Source organism: Chiloscyllium plagiosum, chromosome 11 (genome assembly GCF_004010195.1).
Source record: "Chiloscyllium plagiosum isolate BGI_BamShark_2017 chromosome 11, ASM401019v2, whole genome shotgun sequence".
Lineage (NCBI taxonomy): Eukaryota > Metazoa > Chordata > Chondrichthyes > Orectolobiformes > Hemiscylliidae > Chiloscyllium > Chiloscyllium plagiosum.
In genome coordinates this window covers 64,720,067-64,743,532 of record NC_057720.1, presented here as the reverse complement: position 1 = coordinate 64,743,532, position 23,466 = coordinate 64,720,067, and the positions used below count along the sequence as shown (strand labels likewise).

Sequence of the window (23,466 nt, the reverse complement as noted above, 5' to 3'; positions counted from 1 at the left end):
GTGAAGTTGATTTAGTTGAGCCAAGGAGAGATGGAAGTGGGTAAAATGAGCCAGAAGGTACTTGAGACAACTAACCAAAACTGGGAACTGATCCAATTTTAATTACTCAATAGCAGCTTGCATATCAGTTGGAATGATGGTGAGTCATTTGCGTGCTGTATTAAGTAAAAAAAAGACTTCCCAAACAGGAGGTATCATTGTGATGTATGCACTTGTTCCACCCAGATACTGTTGCTAATGAAGATCAACTGGTACAGGATGCTGTCATATGATCAATTATTGACGTCATTTGCAGATCTCATAGGAATTGGTAAACTTCTATATATCTGTAATTAACCTGTTCAGACATGGTATGACACAAATCAGGAGCAGCTGAAACTTGAACCCAGATCTCCTGGCCCAGAGGTAGGAATACTACCACTGTTCCACAATGGTCCCAAGTAAACTGCCTATCATTGTTTAAAAAAAAGCTAAATTAGAACAGAGTTATTGATCAAAATATTTTGATCTGCTTCATAAAGCAAATGACGTACACCAATTTCATTTGTAGTATTATCTCAGCTGATCGCACTACTGTATGGTAGATAACAGGTTGCAAGTTTTCAGACATTAATGAAAGATCTCTATATTATCAGTGATGCCCTTTTCAGATGAGATATTACGATTGTCGTATTTGCTCCTTGAACTTGCTGTAATGATCCCAATTTTTAAGAGCTAGGGAATTCCATGTATCACCATAGAGTCTGGATCCAGTTAGCACTTGGTGGAGTAAATGAGGTGGAGAAGATGGGTGAGGTGCTAATCCAGTATTAAGGTTGATTGGTGTGGGGAGAGTCGATTGATCAGCTGGAGGCTTGCAGTTGGGTAGTTGGATTCTTGAACTCAATGCCCGTAAGGCTGGTAGAGGCAAAAACCCTCATAACGTTTGACAAGTATTTAGATGTAATTAGGTGGCTGGTATTTGCGCCTTTATTTGTGCTGTAGATTTCTCAGACTTTATTCTTCCAGGTTTCCTTCCTCAGGGAGGGAATAAGTCATTGACTGTGAAGTGCTTTGAAATGTGCTCAGAAAATAAATAAAGGGACAATTCCGTCACCATGAAAATAAATTTTAAAATAAACCTTTTTTCTCTCTCCATCTTGTGTTGATGCAGTGACTGATCCTCCTTGCAACTGACAAGACAGATTATGCTGGATCTCATCATTATTTACAATTGTCTGCAGTCCCCTCTTGTGAAAGAGTTCAGTGACTGCTAATGGAGTTTTGGCAAAGGAGTTTTTCCACAAGCCTTCCAGATGTTCTCTGTTCTAAATATGATTGGAATTAAACCCATGAGCCCCAATCATATGGTCACATTTTGAAAACAGAAGGACCATATGTTTCAATTAATCATCAATGACTATTAAACCTCGTGTTCAAAAAATGAAACTTTTAATCCTTGTCCACCGGGAAGAAAAAAAAATTGACATAATGGGTGAATGCACATCTCAGGTTGAGAATCAATTTCTGCAGATCAGTATATGTTGAATAGAAGTTATATAGTACAATGCAGTATCCATGAAACACAAACCATTCAGTCCAGAAGATCAACAAAAGCTAGCTCCTACCTGCTCCTCCTGGCCCTGATATCATCTACTTCTGATTTAATTGTCCAACACAGTTCTCGAGTAAAACTAATTTGTGCTTGCATGTTTTGTGTAATTATAACATCTGAATTATTATTGTCTAAATCATCTATCATTTTGAACATAGAACACTATATTTTTGTCCCTTTCCCCGAATTAGCTACCATAAATAAGATTGATTTCTTGGCAAGTTTTGAGAAGACTTGTTGCTCATGTTGAGGTTCTGGATGTCAGTTTGCTTGCTGAGCCAGAAGGTTTGTTTACGGACATTTTGTCACCATACTAAGTAACATCATCAGTGAGCCTCCGGTGAAATGCTGGTGTTATGTCCCGCTTTCTGTTTGTGTGTTTAGCGTTCATTGGGCTGGTGATGTCATTTCCTGTGTTGGTGATGTAATTTCCAGTTCTTTTTCTCAGAGGGTGGTAGATAGTATCCAAATCGATCTGTTTGTTGATAGTATCCAAATCGATCTGGTTGGAATGCCATGCTTCTTGGAATTCTCATGCGTATCTCTGTTTGGGTTGTCCCAGTCGAAGTGGTGTCCTTCCTCATCTGTATGCAAGGATAGTAGTGATAGTACTAGAAGGACTGAAAAAAAGATAAAAACATTGTTATCCTACCTGCAGACAAGTGATGCTTGACAGTCAATTTAAACCAGACAGACTACATTGACGAAGTGAACGCACTGCTTGCATATACCAGCACTTAGCAACAGGTGGCAATAGGCTCAACCCCACAACTTGAGAACCAAATCACACTTCAGAAATCAGGAGAATTAAACAAGACAGACTTCCAAAAAATGAAACCAGATGGATCCAACACACAACACTTCTATGAATTACCCAAAATTTAAAAACCAGGAGCCCCCATCAGACCCATAGTCTCACTACCTGGAGCAGCATTAATACAGATTAGCTGAAGAACTACACCAAAGACTAAAACACTTCGTAGAAAACTCATGCCATTCCATTCACTCCACCCAAGAATTACTGAAACCATCAAAGATGCCAAGATAGAAGAGGCTGAAGTAATGGTCTCCTTTGATGTAACAGCCCTATTCACATCAATCAACTTCAACCTTGCCAAAGAAACACTGACTACATTATTAGAAGAACCAAAGACACGTACACCAAACACCACCAACTTCATCAGCAAGGACAACCTCGTCAAGCTAATGGACCTATACCATACCACCTACTTCACTTTCAATAAGCAAATCTACAGACAAACAGAATACCCATGGGATCTCCGATATGAGGGTTCTTAGCAGAGGCAGTAATGCAGAAACTCAAACAGCTCTGCCAACCACCCAACCCAAACTTTGGTCCACTACATGGATGACGCCTTTGTCATCACTAAACAAAACAAATTTATGGAAACCTTCAAGACCATCAATAATATCCTCATTGGCATAAAACTCTCAAAAGGACGAAAACAACAACAAACTGCCATTCCTAGGTGTCACAATAGAGCGAAAAGTCAATGGGGAACTTCAAACCAGTGTCTACAGGAAAATCATGCATACTGACCAAATACTGAACTACAGAAGCAATCATCCCAACACCCACAAAAAAAGCTGCATTAGAACATTATTTCAATGAGTCACCACACTGCAGCACAGAGGAACTACAAAGAGCAGAGGAAAATCACCCAAAAAGTGTATTCAGAAAGAGCGGGTACCCAATGAACACAGTCCACCAATTTCTCAGTAACAAACCCAAACAAATAGACAAAACACATCCAGAAACCCTAGCCTCTCTCTCTCCCCTAAATCAAAGACATCTCGGAAATGATTCTCAGACTACCCAGACCTCTTGGCAGCATGGCAAGACACTAGGACAGCAGAAAACTAGCCACCAGGGTACATGAAAATCAACGAGCCACAAAAAGACATGACCCACTGTCACTAGGATCCTTACGTACAGATAAGGAAGAACAGCGCTTTAACTGGGACAACACATTCATCCTAGGACAAGCCAAACAGAGACCTGCACGAGAATTCCTCGAAGCATGGCACTCCCACCGGAACTCTATCAACAAACAGGTCAATTTGGACGCCATCTACCAACTTCTGAGAAAAAGAACAGGAAATGACATTGACACAGGAAATGTCATTGCCAGCCCAAGGAAACTTAAACACATAAATAGAAAGCAGGACATAACACCTGCACTTCACCAGAGGCTCACTGATGATGTTACCTAGAATGGTGACAAAGCATTTGAAAATGAACCTTCCAGCTCAGCAAGCAAACTTATATCCAACGTTGATTTCTAAATGAAAATAACTTGCGTCAAAGCGAACATTTGTTCTTAAATTGATAGTAGTGACTGGTGACATTTAGTTTTGATGAATGATATTAAACCTCAATTGGTTAGGTGGTGGGTAGTGGTTGAGTTGATGTGACTGTAATTGGTTCATGCTTTAGTTTTAAGAACTTAGTCCTTTGACTTTGCAACGTTGGCATGAGATGGCATGATCCTATAAGAAAATTAACAGAAAATGTAATTAGGCAGATGCATTCTATTTAAATTAATGTAAATTTACTGTTGCCCTGAGTTACATTTTCTCCAGCGTGCCCAGCAATGTTTCCTTTTCTATTTTATATTTTTTAAATTTATTTTCTCCTATTTTGGTTTTTATGGCTCAATCAACTTTTTAATTTTAAAAATTGCACTCAGAATGACCTTCCTATGTTAGTGTTTGCTTTCTTGTTTCATCTGCATGTGCAGTGCATCTAGACACAGCCTGAAGTGTTGGCTATTGCTGTCACGTGAAGTCTCTGTATTGGGGGAAGTGCTACTGTTTGTTTTAACTACTTTGCTACTTGGGCAAAAATCAATCCAATAAGTAGGTGTGCTTTCTTTCCGCAGGTGTACGTGACAGCAGAGAGCCGGTTTAACACTTTGGCAGAGCTTGTTCATCACCATTCCACTGTGGCTGACGGACTGGTCACAACCCTGCACTACCCTGCTCCAAAATGCAACAAACCCACTGTTTACGGAGTTTCTCCCATTCATGACAAGTGGGAGATGGAACGCACTGACATCACAATGAAGCACAAGCTAGGTGGAGGGCAGTATGGGGAGGTGTACGTCGGAGTCTGGAAGAAATATAGTCTTACTGTTGCTGTAAAAACACTGAAGGTATTATATTACACCATACAAGAGTCGAACTTTACAGGCAAGGGTGTGCTGAGATACAGATTTGTTAGCAATCCCATTGGCAGCTTATAACCTCCAACTTGAATTTACCCAACTTCCAGACATCATCTCTTTATGAAAGTAAATAAATTGAACTGGAGAAATTAATTTTCCCATGTCATCTTTATTCCTGTGCAAGTGTGCAGTTAGAGGCACAAAAGTCCTCTGTTATGAATTGAAGACTTTTCTCACAAATCACATGCAATTCCAATATATCTAATGAATTATTATACCTGTTTGATCTATATTAGAAGAGAACGATGGCTTGAGTTTCCAAGAGCTTATGGTCAGCAAATACAGCAGTCTATTTTGACTAAAATATATTTGCTTTCAATGAAAACTTGCAGACTGTTCTTTATTGTCAGTTTGGATTTTTGGAGAAAAACTCTGACATACAATGCTTTATCTAGTTAATAATTGTGTTTATGCATGTTGTTAAAAACTAAATGCAGACATTCTAGGTGTTTTTCATTATGCAGGGCAATAGGAGATAGTTTGCAGGCATTTGAGTTCCTGGTCTTGATAATGGACTACTTCAGTGCTATATCAAAGGTGTGAATATAGTGGAAGGGATGATGGGCAAATGAGGAAGAGGTAGCTCCAGTACATGTGCTTGAGTGATTACAGTGCAATATTATTGACGAAGGACTGGAATGCAGTTTCAAATCTCTCTCTCAAAAGATGATGTGATGTTGAAACTGGAAAAGATGAGAATCTGATGGAGATTGGAGTTTGAGAGGTTTAGCAAGATTGCTTGTGTTCATTCAGAAGAAATTACCTTGTTGGTCTTTGTGGTTTAATTTGAATAAAGGGCAGATATTTAATTTGTTTTTGTAGTATCTTCTCTGTAGGGCATTCTTTTTCTATGATCCATCTGCTTTCTTCAGCACATTTAAGCTATATGGTTAGAAAATTAGCAGTTTCTAATTACTGAAAAGCAAGGCCTCCATTTTTTGCAAAATGAAGTTTCTTTTTAGTGCTCAATTCTGTTAGTTTTTTAATTAAGTAATTCAATTAATTGTAATAACACTTGTTTATGGAAGGTGTTATGGCTCCATCCAGTGGTCACTCCACTTCAGTTCCAATCTTGACCATAAGATTAGAAGAATGAGGAAAGTCAGCCTTGAGATGAATCCCGTGTAAAATCCTTGTGTTATTTTGGGATTTATGCTTCCTGTTAATTAATGTTGTTAGCAGGGGCTTTATTTCTGACAGCAATCAGCTTAAGCAACTTGAATACATTTTCTTTTTAAATTTGGTCCAGGATTTTCATGACATTGTTTGAACTAGTTAAACTGCCTAACTGGTGCAGCTGTAAATTGCTGTTTAAACCCCATGTTCATAGCTAGTGTTATGCAACTATCTGTGGTTTCAGAGTGAGCAAAATATGTTGAGGGCAGTCTCAAAAAATCAGGAACTCTTTTTCTTCAAAGATGAGACCAAACCCTGAAGTAATCTCTATATCAGAGCAACAATTCCAGAGATACTCTAGAAAGGTGTCAACCAAGTTGACTTTTATGTAATGTCATCCACCTGGGCATCAGCTTTATGTTTGCTCGCTCATATCCAGTTCAGACCTCATGCCTTGACATCAGATTGGAGAAAAGAAATGCATTACCAATCGAATGTCTCTGCCAACTGGCCCCAGAGAAGTCCAAGTGGGTTATAAAACATTTTGCAATATCCTTGCATTCCTGCATAAAATGATTCAAACCAGCTCTGATAGCAAGTAGAGAATGTTTCCGAGCTTTACGGAGAGAGCGCACCCTTATGTATGAAGACCATATTTCTGCAGCTAAGTTTTATCTGCTTTGTGCTGAAATTGAAGTAATGATGCCTTAAAATCTACCAATATTAGATATGCAGATGTCTTTAGCAAATAGAATGTAATTTGTCAAAAGAATGCAAGCATCAAACCAATCTGATACAGAAAGTATGACCTTATTGCTCTGCCTGTGACATTAAATGAAAGGCATGAATTGAGTCCAGACATATGATACAGAAGGCATGTAATGGAGCAAACTGTCTCACAATCCCGTTTCTGCTTTAACTGGTTGCAGAGTAATATTGGAGAAAGTTGGGAACAGACTGTCTAGTGCACACTGTGGTTTGGAGTAATAGGCAATGCAAATAAGTCAACACAAGGTTTAGATCTGTGATGTGTACTTGGCCTAAAGATTACCTAAGTAACCATTTTGTCAAAGTTAGTGCAGGACACAATGCGTTCTTTCCTAGGCTTAATACTTGGTGCATGAAAGACCAAGAATCTAAGAAAGTATGCCTTTAATAAAAGCTGCTTAAAAGTAAAGTAATGATAAGCATTTGAGTTGTTGAAATATGCATGTGTATTGGAATCAGTAGATTCCACATTATCTTCAGCACATCAGTGCCAAGTAAAAATAACTCATCAACATTACAGATTTCCAATTTATGTCAAATATGGTACATCTTGTCAGTTAGTAAATGATTGTCTCTTTATTCCCAAAAAGGAGGACACAATGGAGGTAGAAGAATTCCTGAAGGAAGCTGCTGTAATGAAAGAAATTAAACATCCAAACTTGGTTCAATTACTAGGCAAGTGTTTCTGGAATCGGTTGTATTGTAATGAGGGCAAGTGTTGACTGTAGTGCAATCTACAACTTGACTTCACATTTCTTAGATTCCATCCTACCAGGCCCTTCCATCATGAAAATGCATGAATTGTCAGTGCACTGAATGTGATCAAACGATTTCTCATGTCTTCTGCTTAGGCTGCACGTTAAATATTTAAGCTTGCTAATGTTTCAAGCAAGATCTCATCATGGTGAGAAGCAGTGAGAGTACAAGTGGAGCCTTTGAGATTGGGATACAATATTCCAGTCTTGAACGTTCCCCGTCAAGTTTATGTTGTATCAGTCTTGGTAGCATTGAGCTAGAAGGTTGAAAATTTCAGTCCTGCCCAAATCTTGAGCACTTAATCTCAGCTGACATTTCAGTGCAGAGCCTTGGAAAGGTGGAATTCTGAGATTGTCTTTTTCACCAGACATCAAACCAGGCCCCCTTCATCTTTTTGGGTGGATATAAATTATCCCAAAACTTAGGTGAAGCAAAGCAGTAGATCCCAAATATCTTGGCCTCTACAGATATATTCAAAATCACATAATGTGACTGTTAGTTCATTGCAATTTGTAACTTTGCTATATGAAAATTGGTTGTTGCGTTCCTTGTGTTGTACTTATGAGTAAATTCCAAAACACATTTGATTGGCTATGTAAACTGTTGTAGAAGGGCAAGTTATTGAGAAAAACTGAAGATGGGTTTCAAGAAAGTTATGGACTGTGCACACAAAACTGGTGCTGAATAAAAGCAGGATTGTTTTGGTTACTGTTTGCCTGTGGAATGTATGTACTTCAGTCATTGATGGACCTAATGTGGAATTGTTTGCCTTCAGGTGTTTGTACTTTGGAGCCACCGTTTTACATTGTCACTGAGTACATGCCCCATGGGAACTTGCTGGATTACCTGCGTGATTGCCACAAAGAAGAGGTGAATGCTGTTGTGTTGCTGTACATGGCCACGCAAATCTCCTCTGCTATGGAATACCTAGAGAAAAAGAACTTCATTCACAGGTCAGGCACTTTAAAGAATACAAAGCATAGATTTAGAATCAGCCCAAGATTATTTGTTTGAGTCTCTCCCAAATATGTTGGCATGGTGAATTTACTGTGCATCAGAAAATTCATTAGAAAGGTTAGACATTAATTTTGGGTTGTAGATGCTATTTGCTTTGCCACTGAACTGCTTATGCAAGTATTGTGTGGACATTTAGTCATGTAGCTTTTGGCTCTTCATTCCAGAGACCTGGCTGCTCGTAACTGCTTGGTTGGTGAGAATCACGTGGTGAAAGTTGCAGACTTTGGCTTAAGCAGGTTAATGACAGGTGATACCTACACTGCCCATGCTGGAGCCAAATTCCCAATTAAATGGACTGCACCTGAAAGTCTTGCCTACAATACCTTCTCAATAAAATCTGATGTGTGGGGTATGTACAAGGATTTAACAAATGTTAAACTCAGTAACAAAACTCAGTATCAGTAATCAGAACTGAGCTCAAATTAGTCTTTCATCTCTTGACATAATATCCAAACTAGTTTTTTTGGTGGAATAGGGGAAGGAAAGCAACTTTTTAAAAATAATTCTTGAATTCTGAATGTCTCAGTCGACCAAATTCTCCACTTTTGAAAAACTATATCACCACCGTATGGTTCTTTTGATGCAGGATGTGGTTCTGCTGTGAACAAATGGCAGATAGTAAAATCCTATAATCCATTTAGCCAATGTTTGTCTTTTCTTTTAAATCATTCATGGGATGAGTGTGTCACTGGCTAGGTCTTCATTTATTGCTCATTCCTAATTGCCTTCATGAATCTGCTGGTGAACTACCTTCTTGAATTACTGCAATCCCTGCGGTTGGCTATCATTAATGCTTAACATGTTTTTGTGTTCAATTTACATGTAACTGTAGAATTACGAATTTGTTAGGAGAATGTAAAAATGAAGACAACATGTAAGACTTTGAAATGGAAAATGAATTGCCTCTGCACTGCCTTGTTGAACAAATTTCTCTGACTATCCTAGTTTCACCTAAAGATAAGATTTGCACAGTGCTACAAGAAATAAGTTAATGTATTACAGTAATGAGAATTAATTCAAACTCTTGGTTAAATGGCTAATTTTGTTCTAATCGAATATTATTTCTTATCTGAAGAAAAGTGTGTATGTAAAGTATTGAGTATCATAAGAGTTTGCAATATCAGCGAATATAGCTCATTGTTCCAATTTTTTATTGGTGTACTGGAAGTTTTGACATTTATCAAATTGTCTGTTTTAAATTTCTTTTCAGCATTTGGAGTGCTTCTGTGGGAAATTGCCACATATGGGATGTCTCCATACCCAGGAATTGATCTATCTCAGGTCTATGATTTACTTGAGAAAGGATACAGAATGGAGCAACCTGAGGGCTGTCCACCCAAAGTCTATGAACTGATGAGATCATGTAAGTGAACAAAAAGTGCTAATTTTGACCATGGTTCTGATGGGTCTTTCTGTAATCATAGTTTGTGTTTGTCAATACTGATATAACCAATAGAAATCACATTTATCTCTCATCAGTTCAGATATTTATGGAATCACTGACGAGCTATTTCAAGCGAGTGATTCTTATAATTATTTGAATTCATCAAACTTTGTCTCTGTTTTGAAGTTTATTGTCTTAGGATATTTTGGGTTTCCTGGTCATACCAATGATAATTGTATGTCTTAATAGCTAAAGGGTGATATAATGATTGAAAAACTGTTTCTAATTGATAGTCCTAATTCTAATACTTCAAATGAAAAAAAACTGCAGTATTGTGTTACAGTCGAACTTGACAAATTCATTAAAGTTTAGAGCAGCATGTCATAAAATTGTGACAGCATCATCAAATATTCCTGTAATTGCCATGGTAATTTATCATATTGCGCAGCTAACTTTTAAAATCTATTATGATTGCACAAAAATTGAGAACTGCATGTTCACGTGAGAAGATGGTATTAAACTAAGCTGCAGCATGTGTCTGTTCACCTCACTTAGGTTGGCAGTGGAATCCTATGGAGCGTCCATCATTTGCTGAGATCCATCAAGCATTTGAGACCATGTTCCATGACTCCAGTATTTCAGAAGGTAAAAGATGTCAGTGAAATGTAATGCTTTTCAGTAGTATGCTTCTTACAAGACTCAGTATAGTAGTCAGTTTTTTGATGTTCCAGGAACAGAGGATCATAAATCTCTTACTGGTGACACTAATGAATAATATATCAATCAATCTTAGTCCTAAGTATAACATTGTAACTTTCTGCTGTGCTGCAGAATTTAGAAGCTTATTGATTCTTGAAGAAAATGTAAATCAAAGTCAGCAATACCACCATCAGGCAACCAAATTCTTCCCAATTTCTGAATTAGCAATTTGTAAGCAGAATGGCAAGGTTTTTATTTTAAAGCAGCAGCAGATTAACACGCTGTCAGCCTGTACTCATTGACTACACATGTAGGTCTTTTTAAGGGCCTATGAAAGTTCAACGTACCAAATATCATATTGAAGCAAATTAAGATCAGATACATGTAAGGAAAGAAGCGTGCAATATGTTTCGTGGGTGGCATAGTGGCTCAGTGATTACCACTGCTCCCTCATAGCGCTAGGGTCCCGGGTTCAATTCCAGCCTTGGACTGTTTGTATCGAATTTGTACATTTTCCCCATGTCTGCGTAGATTTCTTCTGGGTTCTCTGGTTTCCTCCCATAGTCCAAAGATGTGCAAGTTAGGTGGATTGGCCGTGCTAAGTTGCTGGAATGTGTGGCACTGTAAAAGCAGAGCAGGTCAGTCAGCATCCGAGGAGCAGGATAGGTCTTTTTAAGGGCCTATGAAAGTTCAACGTACCAAATATCATATTGAAGCAAATTAAGATCAGATACATGTAAGGAAAGAAGCGTGCAATATGTTTCCTGGGTGGGAAGGATGATGGACAGGTGGGACAGTTCAAGAGGGCAGTGCTGACTTTCCTCATTTCTCCTCCCCGTGCTTCATCCCAGAACCAACCTTCCTACCTGTTCACCTTCCTTCCCACCTCTCTGCTCCACCCTCTGCTCTGACCTATCATCATCACTCCCCTCCTGCATCTACCTTCCCAGCTGCCTTCCCCTCCTCCCCCCCCCAGACCCCACCACCACCTCCTGATGAAGGGTTTATGCCTGTAACATCGATTCTCCTGCTCCTTAGACACTACCTGACCTGCTGTGCTTTTACAGCGCCACACTTTCATACTCTGATCTCCAGCATCTACCATCCTCACTTTCTTCATACTCAATTGTCATAGTGTCCAGGGATGTGCAGGTAGATGGCTTAGCCATGGGGAATGCACGGTTACATGGATGTGGGTTGGGTCTGGGTAAGATGCTTTTTAGAGGGTCGGTGTGGACTTGATAGGCCAAATGACCTGTTTCTGCACAGTAGGGATTTGATGATTTTATGAATGTCAAATCCTCCCTTGCTCTCCTCATACTTTGGCTGAGGTATTCTCAAAAATGTGTCCAATAGCTCCACTGTTTGTTTGCATGCTGTCTTTCCCCCTCTGGGTCTATATTATGTTTCTATCTCACTTTGATCTAATTTTTTATAAGTTTTGAAGACTAAAACTAGAAATTCAAACTTGCTTGTGCTCCTTTTCCTCTGGCAGAAGTTGCAGAAGAGCTTGGAAAAACGGCTTCTTCAACTGTGATCACCCACCAGCTTCAATTACCCCTGCTCCCAACAAAAACCCGAACACTAAAGAAAAATGCTGAAAATAAGGAAAACATGGACATGGATCATCCTGCTTTGGCTCAAACCACATTGCAAGGTATTTGTCCACCTTTTGGTTGTTTTCTGAATTTTCTGTCTTTATATTGCCTGTCTTAGTCCCTTCCCCTTGGTGCAAAGTTTCCTTTAGCTAACTTGGTAGCGACTTAAAAAATGTAAATCAATGTCAGCAATACCACCAACAGGGAACCAAACTCTTTCTGATTTTTGAATTGGCAATTTGGAGGCAGAGCAGCAAGGGTTTTTTTGATAGAAGTGGCAGCGGGTCAGAAACATGCCCAACCCCTTTCAACATATTTTGTAATAGACCATGATAGTCCAAATGCCAGTTCTTTTATTTTGTCTAATAATACATTATAAAACGTCCAGGCACCTGTCCCACAACTCTTAGTTTATGTAGTTTGAAGTGAGCAATTTAGTTGCAATTCTTGGCAATTTCTTCAAGTTTATTTATTTGATGCAATACAAGTCTGGAAGACTGAGTTTAATTTTAAACACAATGTCCAGAGAGATTGCAGGTCAAGTATCAACATCCTGTATAAAATTCTCAAGCATAAATGATGAATATTTGCTTGACTGTAATGTACAAAAATTTCCATATAATTATGTTTCCTCACACTCAGTTTCTATAGCATTAAGAAATTAATGTAAATATGATCCATTTTAAAAGTCCCATTATTAAATGCCACGCATAAGTGGCTAAGTTTGAACTAAGGCAGGAAGATATAAAAGTGACCCAGGTGGAAAATGAGAAGACAAAAAGTGGTGGGAAACAGAACAAGATGATGAATGTGGATTGATCATACACTTGCATGTTTTCTTCCATCTCAAGTTACATTTATTTTGTTTTTCGTTTCCCAATAGGAATGGGAACAAGTGCAGCCCCGTGTAGCATCTCCCCTGCATTGCCTCGTAAGCAAAGAGATAAATCTCCCAGTGGTCTCCTGGACGATAGCAAAGAGACCCTGTTTACTAGAGATAGAAAAGCTGGCTTCTTCAGTTCTTTTATGAAGAAGAAAACTGTCCCTATGCCTCCTAAACGCAGCAGCTCCTTCCGAGAGATGGAGAACCACCCACACAAGAAATATGAGATAACGGGTAACTTTTCTTCTTTCTCATCTTTTCAGCACTCAGATGGTCTTACATTTGTCCAGTCGCATGCTGACGGGACTCACGCACAGGCTAGGTGCTGTGGAAGGGGTTCTGTTCAAAGAAATGGTGGTGTAACTAGTGGAGGGTGGGCAGGATTTGCTGGATTTTTCACACCACGCTTAATAAAAAAGACACTTGGCCTAAAAGCTGGGAAGCCTTCAAGTAATGATGATTCAAGCTTGGAAGCCACCAAACCTTTCCCTCGGTCAAATTCTACTTCTTCCATGTCTTCAGGGCTTCAGGAGCTGGATCGACTAGCCTTGACTCTTCCTAGAAATTGTCACCGCAACAGAATTCAACTAGAACATCCAATTCCCATAATCTCTAAAGACGAGGAACATGGGAGACTCACAGACCCATTACATCGAAAAGCAGAAGATGGGGTTTCCTCATTGAGAGACAAATCAAAAGCCAAGCTCTTGGCACGGGGTCCTGCAACACCACCTCTCAGGACAAATGTAGGCAATGGAGACAGTGATCTTTCACAGAATCTAAATTCAATGCAAGTTGGGCGAGCAGAATCTAATAGCCATTCCAGATCTGTGGGCATGAAAGAGGATGTGGAGAAGGGAAGTTGGTCCTCTCCAGTTAAGACTGTTGCAACTCTTCCAGCAACTCATAACCACAAAGTACCTGTACTGATATCTCCAACTTTGAAACATGCTCCTGCAGAAGTTCAATTGATTGGAACAGATTCTCTGGGAAACAAATTCAAACTGCTGTCAGAGCACCAGGTTGCATCAGAAAGGGAGAGGCCCAGGCTTGTAAAACCAAAATGTGCACCGCCCCCGCCCCCACCCCCACCCCCTCCACCTCCTCTCAAACTGTTGCAGCCTCCTCCCAGCACTGGTCCCAACAGCACAGAAACAGCAGAGGACTGTGAGAGCACATCACAACAAGAGGTTGAGATTAATGGTGAAAGTGGCAAAAGGCCAACAATGGCTGCATTAGGAAAGATCTCCAGACCATCTCTGCCACCCCCTCAAGTGCCTCCAGCTTCATCCATTCCTGTGGTAGCTTCCTCCAAACTTGCAAATGGGGCCTCTGTAACTACGAGTGCTAGAATTTCTTTGCGAAAAACCAAGCTGCCACCGGAGAAGGTGCCAACAGAAAAAATCAGCAAGGAGGCATTATTAGAATGTGCTGAGGTTCTATCTAGTGTCATCGACAGTGGCTCAGAGTCCACCACCAACAGCCAGTTGGTTGAAGCAGGATATCGGTTGCTTGATCATTGTACTGGTTATGTGGATTGCATTATGCAAATGAGGAACAAGTTTGCTTTCCGTGAAGCTGTAAACAAATTAGAACAGAGCCTGCATGAGCTCCAGGTATCCTGCACAGCCTCGACAGGACTTCCAACAAATCCTGTGCTCAGTAACGTACTGGCATGTGTTAAAGACTTAAGTGACATTGTGCAGAGGTAGCCAAGGCGGCCATACTGTGTGTGTGAGGTTTAGTGACTCAAGTTTATTATCTGAAGTACCTCAGCAAAATGTTCAGCTTTTCAATGTTTACAGATTCATCTCTTTCAATCAGTGAAGTCCTGATTAGAGCTATCTGTGCATAGTGAGGGTGTGGAGAGCACTATCCAGTTTTTACTGGTGAATGCTGCTCCTATATTAAATTCATTTGGTGGAAAAGGTCCAAAACCAGCTGTTTTGAATCAGGGCCAAGGTAAGCTTTTTTCCCCATACTGGACAGTTCTCAGGGACTTCTCCCTTTTGAACAGGAAGTAACACCTAATAGTTTTTGAAAACCTAATCATGTAGTTATGATCATTTTGTCCAGTGAAGAACACAACTGTCTTGTCACTGAACACATTCTGTGTACTCATACCGATGCACTATCAAAAAAAAAGTTAGCAATTTGCTTTAATTTTGTCCTTCTATTGCTCGTGTGGTAATAATTTATAATCCACTTTTCCCTTCACAGTCAATAGTAGTACAGGTACTTTGTTGTACTGGTACATGTTGCAAAACTCTGACCAGCCACCCCAACATGTTGAAGTGTGAATGTAATCAGCTCTGCCAGGTGTTTTTTCACCATTCAGGTGAACACATTATGAACAGTCATGCACCCGTTTTTAACCTGTACTGAAATGCTAGTGACAAGATTGCAAATCTAAGCTTAGGTCTGTTCGCTTCCTCTTTATATCAGATAGAATTTGCTGACAATGCCTGAGCCAGGCAAAACTGTAATATCAGCAGACCTGTAAATTTAATTCAGGTTGATAATTCTTTCTGTATTTCCCAAAGTAGCAGTGTTTTCTCCTTTGTAATGCCCTGTCTTCTTTTGCAGCAGTATTGGAATTCCATGGGAACACTACTTCAAAAAGTCCCTCAGAACTGTCTTGGGGTTAAAGATATGCCTATGTAATATTGCTTCTCAGAGTGGACCTCGTGTTTCTATTTTTGGTGAATGGAAAAACAAGTTATGTGGCAGAATCTGCTGTGACTTCAGAATGACAATGTGAATTGTTTTACCTTGGGATTGCTAAGTGAATCTACTGTGTTTGCTGTGAGTGTAGAAAATGACATCCCTAAATCATGCACACAGTCAAGTCAGAGCCCTACCACAGTCAATATTAATGACCGCAAACCCCTCCTCCCTGCCCAAGTACTCATCCTGTGGTGCTGGGTCGTCATGAAGTCCCACAGGAACAAATTGCATCTGTTTTTTTTCTCTGTTCACAGCAATAGATTATACCAAGAATATTACAGAATTTTTGAATTACTTCTTTAAATGATGTGTCCTGTGCAGATAACCCAGTTTCTCTGGTAAAAGGAATTCAGGCAATGACAAATACTGATGTTTTGCACCATTTATGTTTGCCATTTTCCCATTTTTATACGATTGTTAAAGAAAAACTTCTTAATACAGGTTCCTATCTATGAATTAACTAATTAGTTCTGTGAAACAACTAGTTGTCAAATTAGTGACCAGGAATATAATTTTTACACTCTCCCTGAAAAGCTGTCCTTACAACTTTCCAGCATGTAGCTATTTTACCATCAACTTCTTTCAGTTTTTAATTTTTTTTAAAACACGAGCCCATGGGAGGCCAGTGTACCTACTCTTAAAACTGTATTTCTCTATGCCATCATAGCACTGATCCTCAATGTGTATGTGGTACTTTTAAAGGTGTTCCAATTCATTTAATTGCATCAGAGAATTATTAAAATGTTCACTGCTTGCTACACTCCATCCAACATGCTCATTGTTGCCTCTCAAAGTGGTCCCAAAGCATGTGCACTTAGGCAAGATCATTTCAGATAAGGCCATATATTTAATAAAAGCAAACATTTCTTCTTTTCAAAGAAAAAAAATGTTGATGTTTACACTGTGCCTAGAACAAAGAGGCAACATCATGATATGCAACCAAGGGTGAGTTTTATTCATGTTGGGATTTGGAGTTGTGACTGCACTAGTTAATACAAAGGCAGCACTTCATAATATGTGGTGTCAAATTTTTTAGGAAAAGCAAATACCTTTGTATCATACAGTACTGATCTCTAGGAACTTGATACCAACCCCTCAAGTCACGCTCCTCCGCTGTGCGCTACTGTTTGTTCTCAAACTAAAAAAGTACTGTTTTCTGAAAACATAGAATAACCTTGCTGTGTCCAGTGAAATACAGAATTTTTATTTTTATTTTATTTTTGAGTGCTGTGACTTTCTGATCATGTTTGCAGTATTGCCTGTGGACTGTCAATTCAGACTGCTGCTGATAATTTGCAGAAATACTCTGTGTGCATTTATACCAAAGGCCACTTGGTTCAGTCATTTCTTTGTGCAATTTAGGCTGGGTTAAACTCATTTCTAGATAATGGATCCTGATTTTGTTAACTGCTTTCACATAACAAATCTCCTTGATTGACCAAGCAGTCTCTTCCTTTACATGTACTTCAAATTCCTTGCAAAAACAAAATGATATTAACATCATGAAAATAATTAAAATTCTCACAACTATAAAAATCATTAAAATTATGCCTGAAAAATTTCTGAGACTCTAATTATAAAAGGTAAAACCAGAATTATCAAGAAATTGAAATCCCGGAAAAACTATTGTTGACTGTGGCACATTTGGTTTTTGCAGTTACCTTCACTGTGATGTTCAAAACAAACCTGCACCTCCCTTGAAACTTCAAATGCATTAATGCTAATAGCGTCTCCACAAAATACAACAGTCGACCTCATACTTCTGCATTTGTCAGGATGTTTAGGTGTCCACGCAGGTGCAGCTGTAGAGAAGCTTCAACCCAACAGAAACACCTCACACATTTAACATGAAAGGAAAAAATTGAGCACAGCAGAGATACTTTACTGGGCCAAAAATTCCATATTCTTTGGAAGTACTAATTTCATAAACCATTGCAAACTGACAGACTTTCACAGAGGTCAGTCTGATGCGGCAGAGGTCAACAAAAAGCACAATTAAAGTCAAAAGCAAAATTAAAATTGAGATCTGATTCACTCTAAGGATTTTAAAAAAACATTTGTGGCTTTCCCCCTCAATATTTTAATATCCTCCAATAGTGAAAAATTGCATTGAATTAGATTATTGTGTCACAATGACAGCATGTTTAAAAAAAATCAATCTGGAGCAGAATGGAGCCTCTTTAATTTGGATTAAAATTTAAAATTGTCAGAAAATCTTTTTAAGTTTTATATTTGATTTAGCGTGCAACATATCCAGTAGAGATTAGCATTTCAAAATTATTAGCCAGACATGCTGTGACATATCAAATCAGTAATCTCAGTCAGGGTTAGCCTTGATTTGGTTATTGTAATGTCCATTTCATCCTTTCAATGCAACTGCAGAATAAACAGAAGTATGTTAACTTTCAAAATTGTAATCAACTTAGGTTGTTAATTATACTGATCATTACAAACATACTGAAATGTGTTTTATTAATTCTTCATTCATATTTATGAAAGAGAAGTTTATCGCAGGTCATGAATGTTGATGTGTTACAGCAAGGAATCTTTTTTAAACAATGACATTTCTGAGTGTAGCAGTGTAGTTCTAAACCTTAATATGTGCAAGAATTCAGTGATTCACTGGAACACACATATCAGCTTATCTATCCTCGCATGTTTAAGGAAAAGGTTTATCCTTAATTGCAGGTTAATGTGTAAGGGGAACAATGGAGCCTCACTATTCCCAGTCTGATGAAAATACCTTTTTTTTTGTGAGGTGTTCAGTGATAGTGCGGTACGATTGGGGCAGACTGATTGGGTATATATGAACATATATCAGGTTTTGCTAGAAAGTGGAAATGAATTTATCCCAGCCTTTTAAACACTCTTTGATATGTAAATATGTGAATTAACTGGGGTTTGAGGGATGGCAGAACTACCAGAATGAACACTAAATGACACAAACAGTATTTTGTTCTTTTTGTACTATAAATATGTTTGCGTTTGTAATTAAATTATCACTGAATTATAAAATAACTGTTTTTGGCGATGCTGGCTTATTGTGCATATGGTCAGAATCTATAAGTGACAAATTCTTTCTCTATGCCATGGTTAAAAGTTATATCAGTATTTCAAATATTTTATGAAGAATTGTTTTGGTAAATATTTATGATATATATCTTCAGTTCATTGTTAGTAAGGTTTTCCAATGCTACAAAATGTTAAATTTTTAAGTCTATGCTAAGTTCAAGGTGCTGAAAACAAATTTATTTTTGTTATGCCTTTAATGATCAGACCCCTCTCCATATTTGATACACTTTAGTGTCTCACGTTAGTTCTGAAGTACATTGACATGTGTTTCAGTTTGGACAATAACTTACAATGACATGAAATTGACAGTTTGTTCATCTGTTTGCATATTTTATTCTTTTCTGCATTACACTGATACTAATTAGAGAGTCAGACAGTCCTATAGCATGGAGACAGTTCTTCAGCCCAGACCGGTCCATGCCAACCAAAATGTTCATTCACATTAACCTCATTTCCCTGCACTTGACCCATATCCTTTTAAACCTTTCCTATCCATGTATTTGTCCAAATGTATTTTAAATATTGTTAATGTACCCACTTAACTACGTCTGCTGGCAGCTTGTTCTGTATGCATACCACCCTCTGTGTTCTTTTTAAAAAAAAAAGTAGCCTCTCGGGTTCCCATTTATTCTCTCCCCTCTTAAACTCATCCTCTCTAGTCCTCGATTCTCCAACCCTGGGAAAAAGACTCTGAGTGCATTCACTATCCATGCCTCTCATAATCTTACACATTTCTATAAGATTCCCCCTCAGTCTCCTATCCTCTAAAGAAAAAGTCCTAGCTTGTCCAACCTCTCCCTATAACTCAGTCACTTTTTTGAATCCTGGCAACATCCTTGTAAATTTCTTCTGCACTCTTTCCAGTTTAATAACATCCTTCCTGCAACAAGGTGACCAAAACTAAGCGCAATATTCCAAGTGCAGCCTCACCAATATACCGTACAACTGCAACATAACTTCCCAGCTTCTATACTCAGTGCCCTGACCGATGAAGGCCAGTGTTTCAGAAGCCTTCACTGCCCTGTCTCCATGTGACTTCACTTTCAGAGAACCATGCACTGAACTCCAAGTCCCTCTCTTCTACCACACTCCTTAAGGCCCTACCATTCACCTTGAAACTCCTACCTTGATTTGACTTTCCAAAATGCAGCACCTCTCACTTTTCTATATTAAATTCCATTTGCCATTTCCTGGCATACTTCCCCACCTGATTAAGGTCCTGCTGCAATTTCTGATAACCTTCCTCACTGTCCATAATACCACCTATTTTAGTGTAATTTGCAAAATTCCTTCTCATGTCTTATGCATTCTCATTCAAATCATTGATATAAATAACAAAGACCAGTGGGCCCAGCACTGAACCCTGAGGCACTCCACTAGTCACAGGCCTCCAGTCCAACAATCATCCTTCCTCTTATTACCCTCTGCTTCCTACCATCAAGCCAATTGTGTATCCAATTTGCCATGTCCCCCATGATTCCATGCGAACTAACCTTCAATAACAGCCTACCATGTGGAACCTTATCAAAGGCCTTACTGAAATAACTTAGCAATATCCATTTGAAGTTGTACACTAGTGTACAATTCTCTCAAGTTTTCAGTCATCCAAAAACTCTGAAATTGTCCCCTATATACCAAGGCCCTTATCATTATGTCAGGAAAAACAATGGTCCAAATGCCAACCTTTAGGTTAATCCTGTACAAACCTTCCTGCAGCCTAGAAACTACTCGCTAACCATTATATTCTGTATTTTAGCCCTCAGCTAATTTTGGTATGCACTTTGCTACTACCCTTTTTATTCCGTGACCTATGACTTTCCTTAAGTTGTTACAGGACTACATGAAACGCCTTTGCAAGTCCATGTTCATCACGTCAACATCCTTTCCCTCATTAGTCGTCTTTGCCTGTTTAAAAAGTTGTCAAGAATATAATTTCCCTTAAATACATGCTGACTCTTCCAAATCGATCCATGTTTCTCCATGTTGCTATTATTTGTATAGCAAATAACTGTTTTCAGAAGTTTCCCCATCATTGAAGATAAACTGAGTGGGCTGGATTTGATAGGTTGATCTTAGCAACTTTTTTTAAGGAAGAGTGATTTGAAATTTTTCAAACCTCTACAGCACCATGTCCAAATCCGGGGAAGATTGAAAGATAATTCTCAACGCCGCTGTAATTTCCACTCTCACCTCCTTCAATAGCCTTGGATGCATTTAATCTGACATCTTACATCTGTAAGCACTGGCTGCTTCTCTAATACCACCTCATTATCAAATTAACCTTTCTGGTGACTATGTTTCCTGCTGAGACCAAATTTGGAGTACTGTGTTTAGTTTTGATCACCATTGCTAAAGAAAGACATTAGATTCCCTACAGTGTGAAAACAGGCCATTTGGCCCAACACTCTGAAGAGTAACCCACCCAGACCCATTTCCCTATACTTACCCCTGACTAATGCACCTAACACTATGAGCAATTTAGCATGGCCAATCCACTTAACCCGGACAACTTTGGGAAGAAATCAGAGCACCCGGAGGAAACCCATGCAGGCACAGGGAAAATGAGCAAATTCCACACAGACAGTCACCCTAGGCAGGAATCAAGCCCAGGTTTCTGGCGGTGTGAGGCAGCAGTGCCGACCACTGTTCCACCCCTCGAATGCTGCCACAGTGTAAGATCACAAGGTAGGAGAAGTAGGCCATTCAGTCCATAACTGATGTAATGATCCTCAATTCCATTTTCCTAGAACCCATGATGGCCATACTGATTAACAATCTCTCTATCTCAGCTTTGGATATACTTAATGCAGCCATAACAGCCCTCTGAAGAATTCCACAGATTCACCACCCTCTTAAGCAAAGAATTCCTTCTCATCTTTGTCCTAACTGGGCGATCCCTTATTCTGAGTTTATGCCGTCTGTGCCTTGACAGTCTGCTAAAGGGAAACCATCTCTCTAACCTCTCAATCCCCTATGAGTACAGGCCCAACCTCCTCAGCTTTTCCTCATAAGACGATCCCTCCATAGGTGGTATCAACCTAGAGAACTTCCTTTGGACTGCCTCTAATGCCACTATATTTTTCCCTTCGATTTGAGAGCGAAATCTGTGTCCCAAATGTGGTCTGACTGGTGCCTTGTATAGTTTAGCACAACTTCCCTAATTTTATGTAGCAAGCCCTTTGTTAATACAGTAAAGGCTAATATTCCATTTGCCTTCCCTATTATCCATTGAACTTGTATGCTAACCTTTTGCAATTTATGGACAAGGACCCCCAAATCCCTCTGCTTTTTGCAGTCTTTCTCTCTTAAATCATATTAAGCTAATCTAATATGTCTGCCAAAGTGCTTAATCTCTCATTTTCCCAAAATATATTCCATCCGCCTAGTTTTTGCATTATTCAATATCACTATCTAACATCTCAATCCTAATCTTGTTGATTTCTAGCTATAGCCATCCAAATATCATTTTACTTCTAATTTGTAAGAAGACCCAATGCTAACATAGGTTCTTAAAAATATTGACACTTAGTACCAGAGTCATTTTGCAAGTCCTGAAGTGCACAATCTACCTTTTGACAACAATATTGTAGGAGCATTTTCCCCTGTTAGGGAATTAAAACTCAGGAGGCAGGCAGAGCTCAGACAAGTGGAAGTTTATTCATGCAGAAACTGGTTAAAGCAGGGAGAGGGCCAAAGGATCTTCCCTGAATCTGGCCTCAACATACAAACTCAGTTACAGTCAGCTATGCTATCACGCGTTCTTGTGCAATCCCGTATTATAAGAAAATCGCGTAATAGCAACACCATTTAGACGAATGGGGCCAGAATAGTTTTATAACCAATAGACAGTTTAAAACTTGGCCTTTAGAAACTGTGTCCCCCAATTCATCAATCGTGTTATTGGGAATCTGTGTTAACAAAATGCAGGTTAAAGCAGAATGACCTGTATTCGCTTAATCTATAGCTCAGATGAGAAGATAGATCAGTGACACGCACTCTAACTTGTACAGTAAAAAGCTGTATTTTTATACATTTCTGTATTACAATGATCCCATACAATTTGGTTATGGCCCCTCCCCCCTCATCCATACATCTAAACTGGTAAAACACCTAATCAATGATGGGCATTCTTATGGCCAGCCTCAGGTTCCCATGGCCTTGTTGTGTTTACCAGCTACTATAATTGATGTCCTTGGAATCTTTCTATGCATCCTATTCATTTGCAATCCAAAAATAATTGCTACACTTCTTCAGGCCTCTCCGGCTGGCTTTATCTGTAGAGACAGTTTGAATTCTGTTATTAATTGTATCTGATCTGCTGTCTTTATCAAATTCAGTTATTCCTCTTATATTTCCTACTGTCCTAATGATGTGTGTAAAAAAAAAAAAGACAGTTTTAACGAGTTGCTATAACCTTTGTAATGTTAATTTCTGATACAAAGTTAGTTATAATGTAAGTTTTACAACTATTTCTACTTCAGTGTTTTATGGTTAATAGGCTGTGAACAAACTATGTTCATGGCATAAAAGAAGTCATTTTCCTAAAGGTAGTTAACTTCACATCTAGGTCTAAATGCTTTTTCTTTAATACCTCTAAGTATTGG

At 38.9% G+C, this 23,466-nt stretch overlaps 1 protein-coding gene across 5 annotated transcripts in view; it reads left to right on the top strand.

Annotated features, from left to right (window-relative positions):
* Positions 1–17,007, top strand: part of abl2 (c-abl oncogene 2, non-receptor tyrosine kinase) — a 141,135-nt gene extending 124,128 nt beyond the window's left edge. For 2 of the 5 annotated variants that reach the window (XM_043699569.1, XM_043699568.1), the window contains exons 4-11: positions 4,498–4,770; positions 7,317–7,401; positions 8,258–8,435; positions 8,664–8,848; positions 9,710–9,862; positions 10,439–10,528; positions 12,078–12,239; positions 13,064–17,007. In XM_043699569.1, the coding sequence (XP_043555504.1) occupies positions 4,498–4,770; positions 7,317–7,401; positions 8,258–8,435; positions 8,664–8,848; positions 9,710–9,862; positions 10,439–10,528; positions 12,078–12,239; positions 13,064–14,775 (2,838 nt within the window). In that variant the 3' untranslated portion in view covers positions 14,776–17,007. The remainder of the gene's footprint in view (positions 1–4,497; positions 4,771–7,316; positions 7,402–8,257; positions 8,436–8,663; positions 8,849–9,709; positions 9,863–10,438; positions 10,529–12,077; positions 12,240–13,063) is intronic. The other 3 variants (XM_043699570.1, XM_043699572.1, XM_043699571.1) reach the window with 3 other exon arrangements.
* Positions 17,008–23,466: the final 6,459 nt, after the last annotated feature.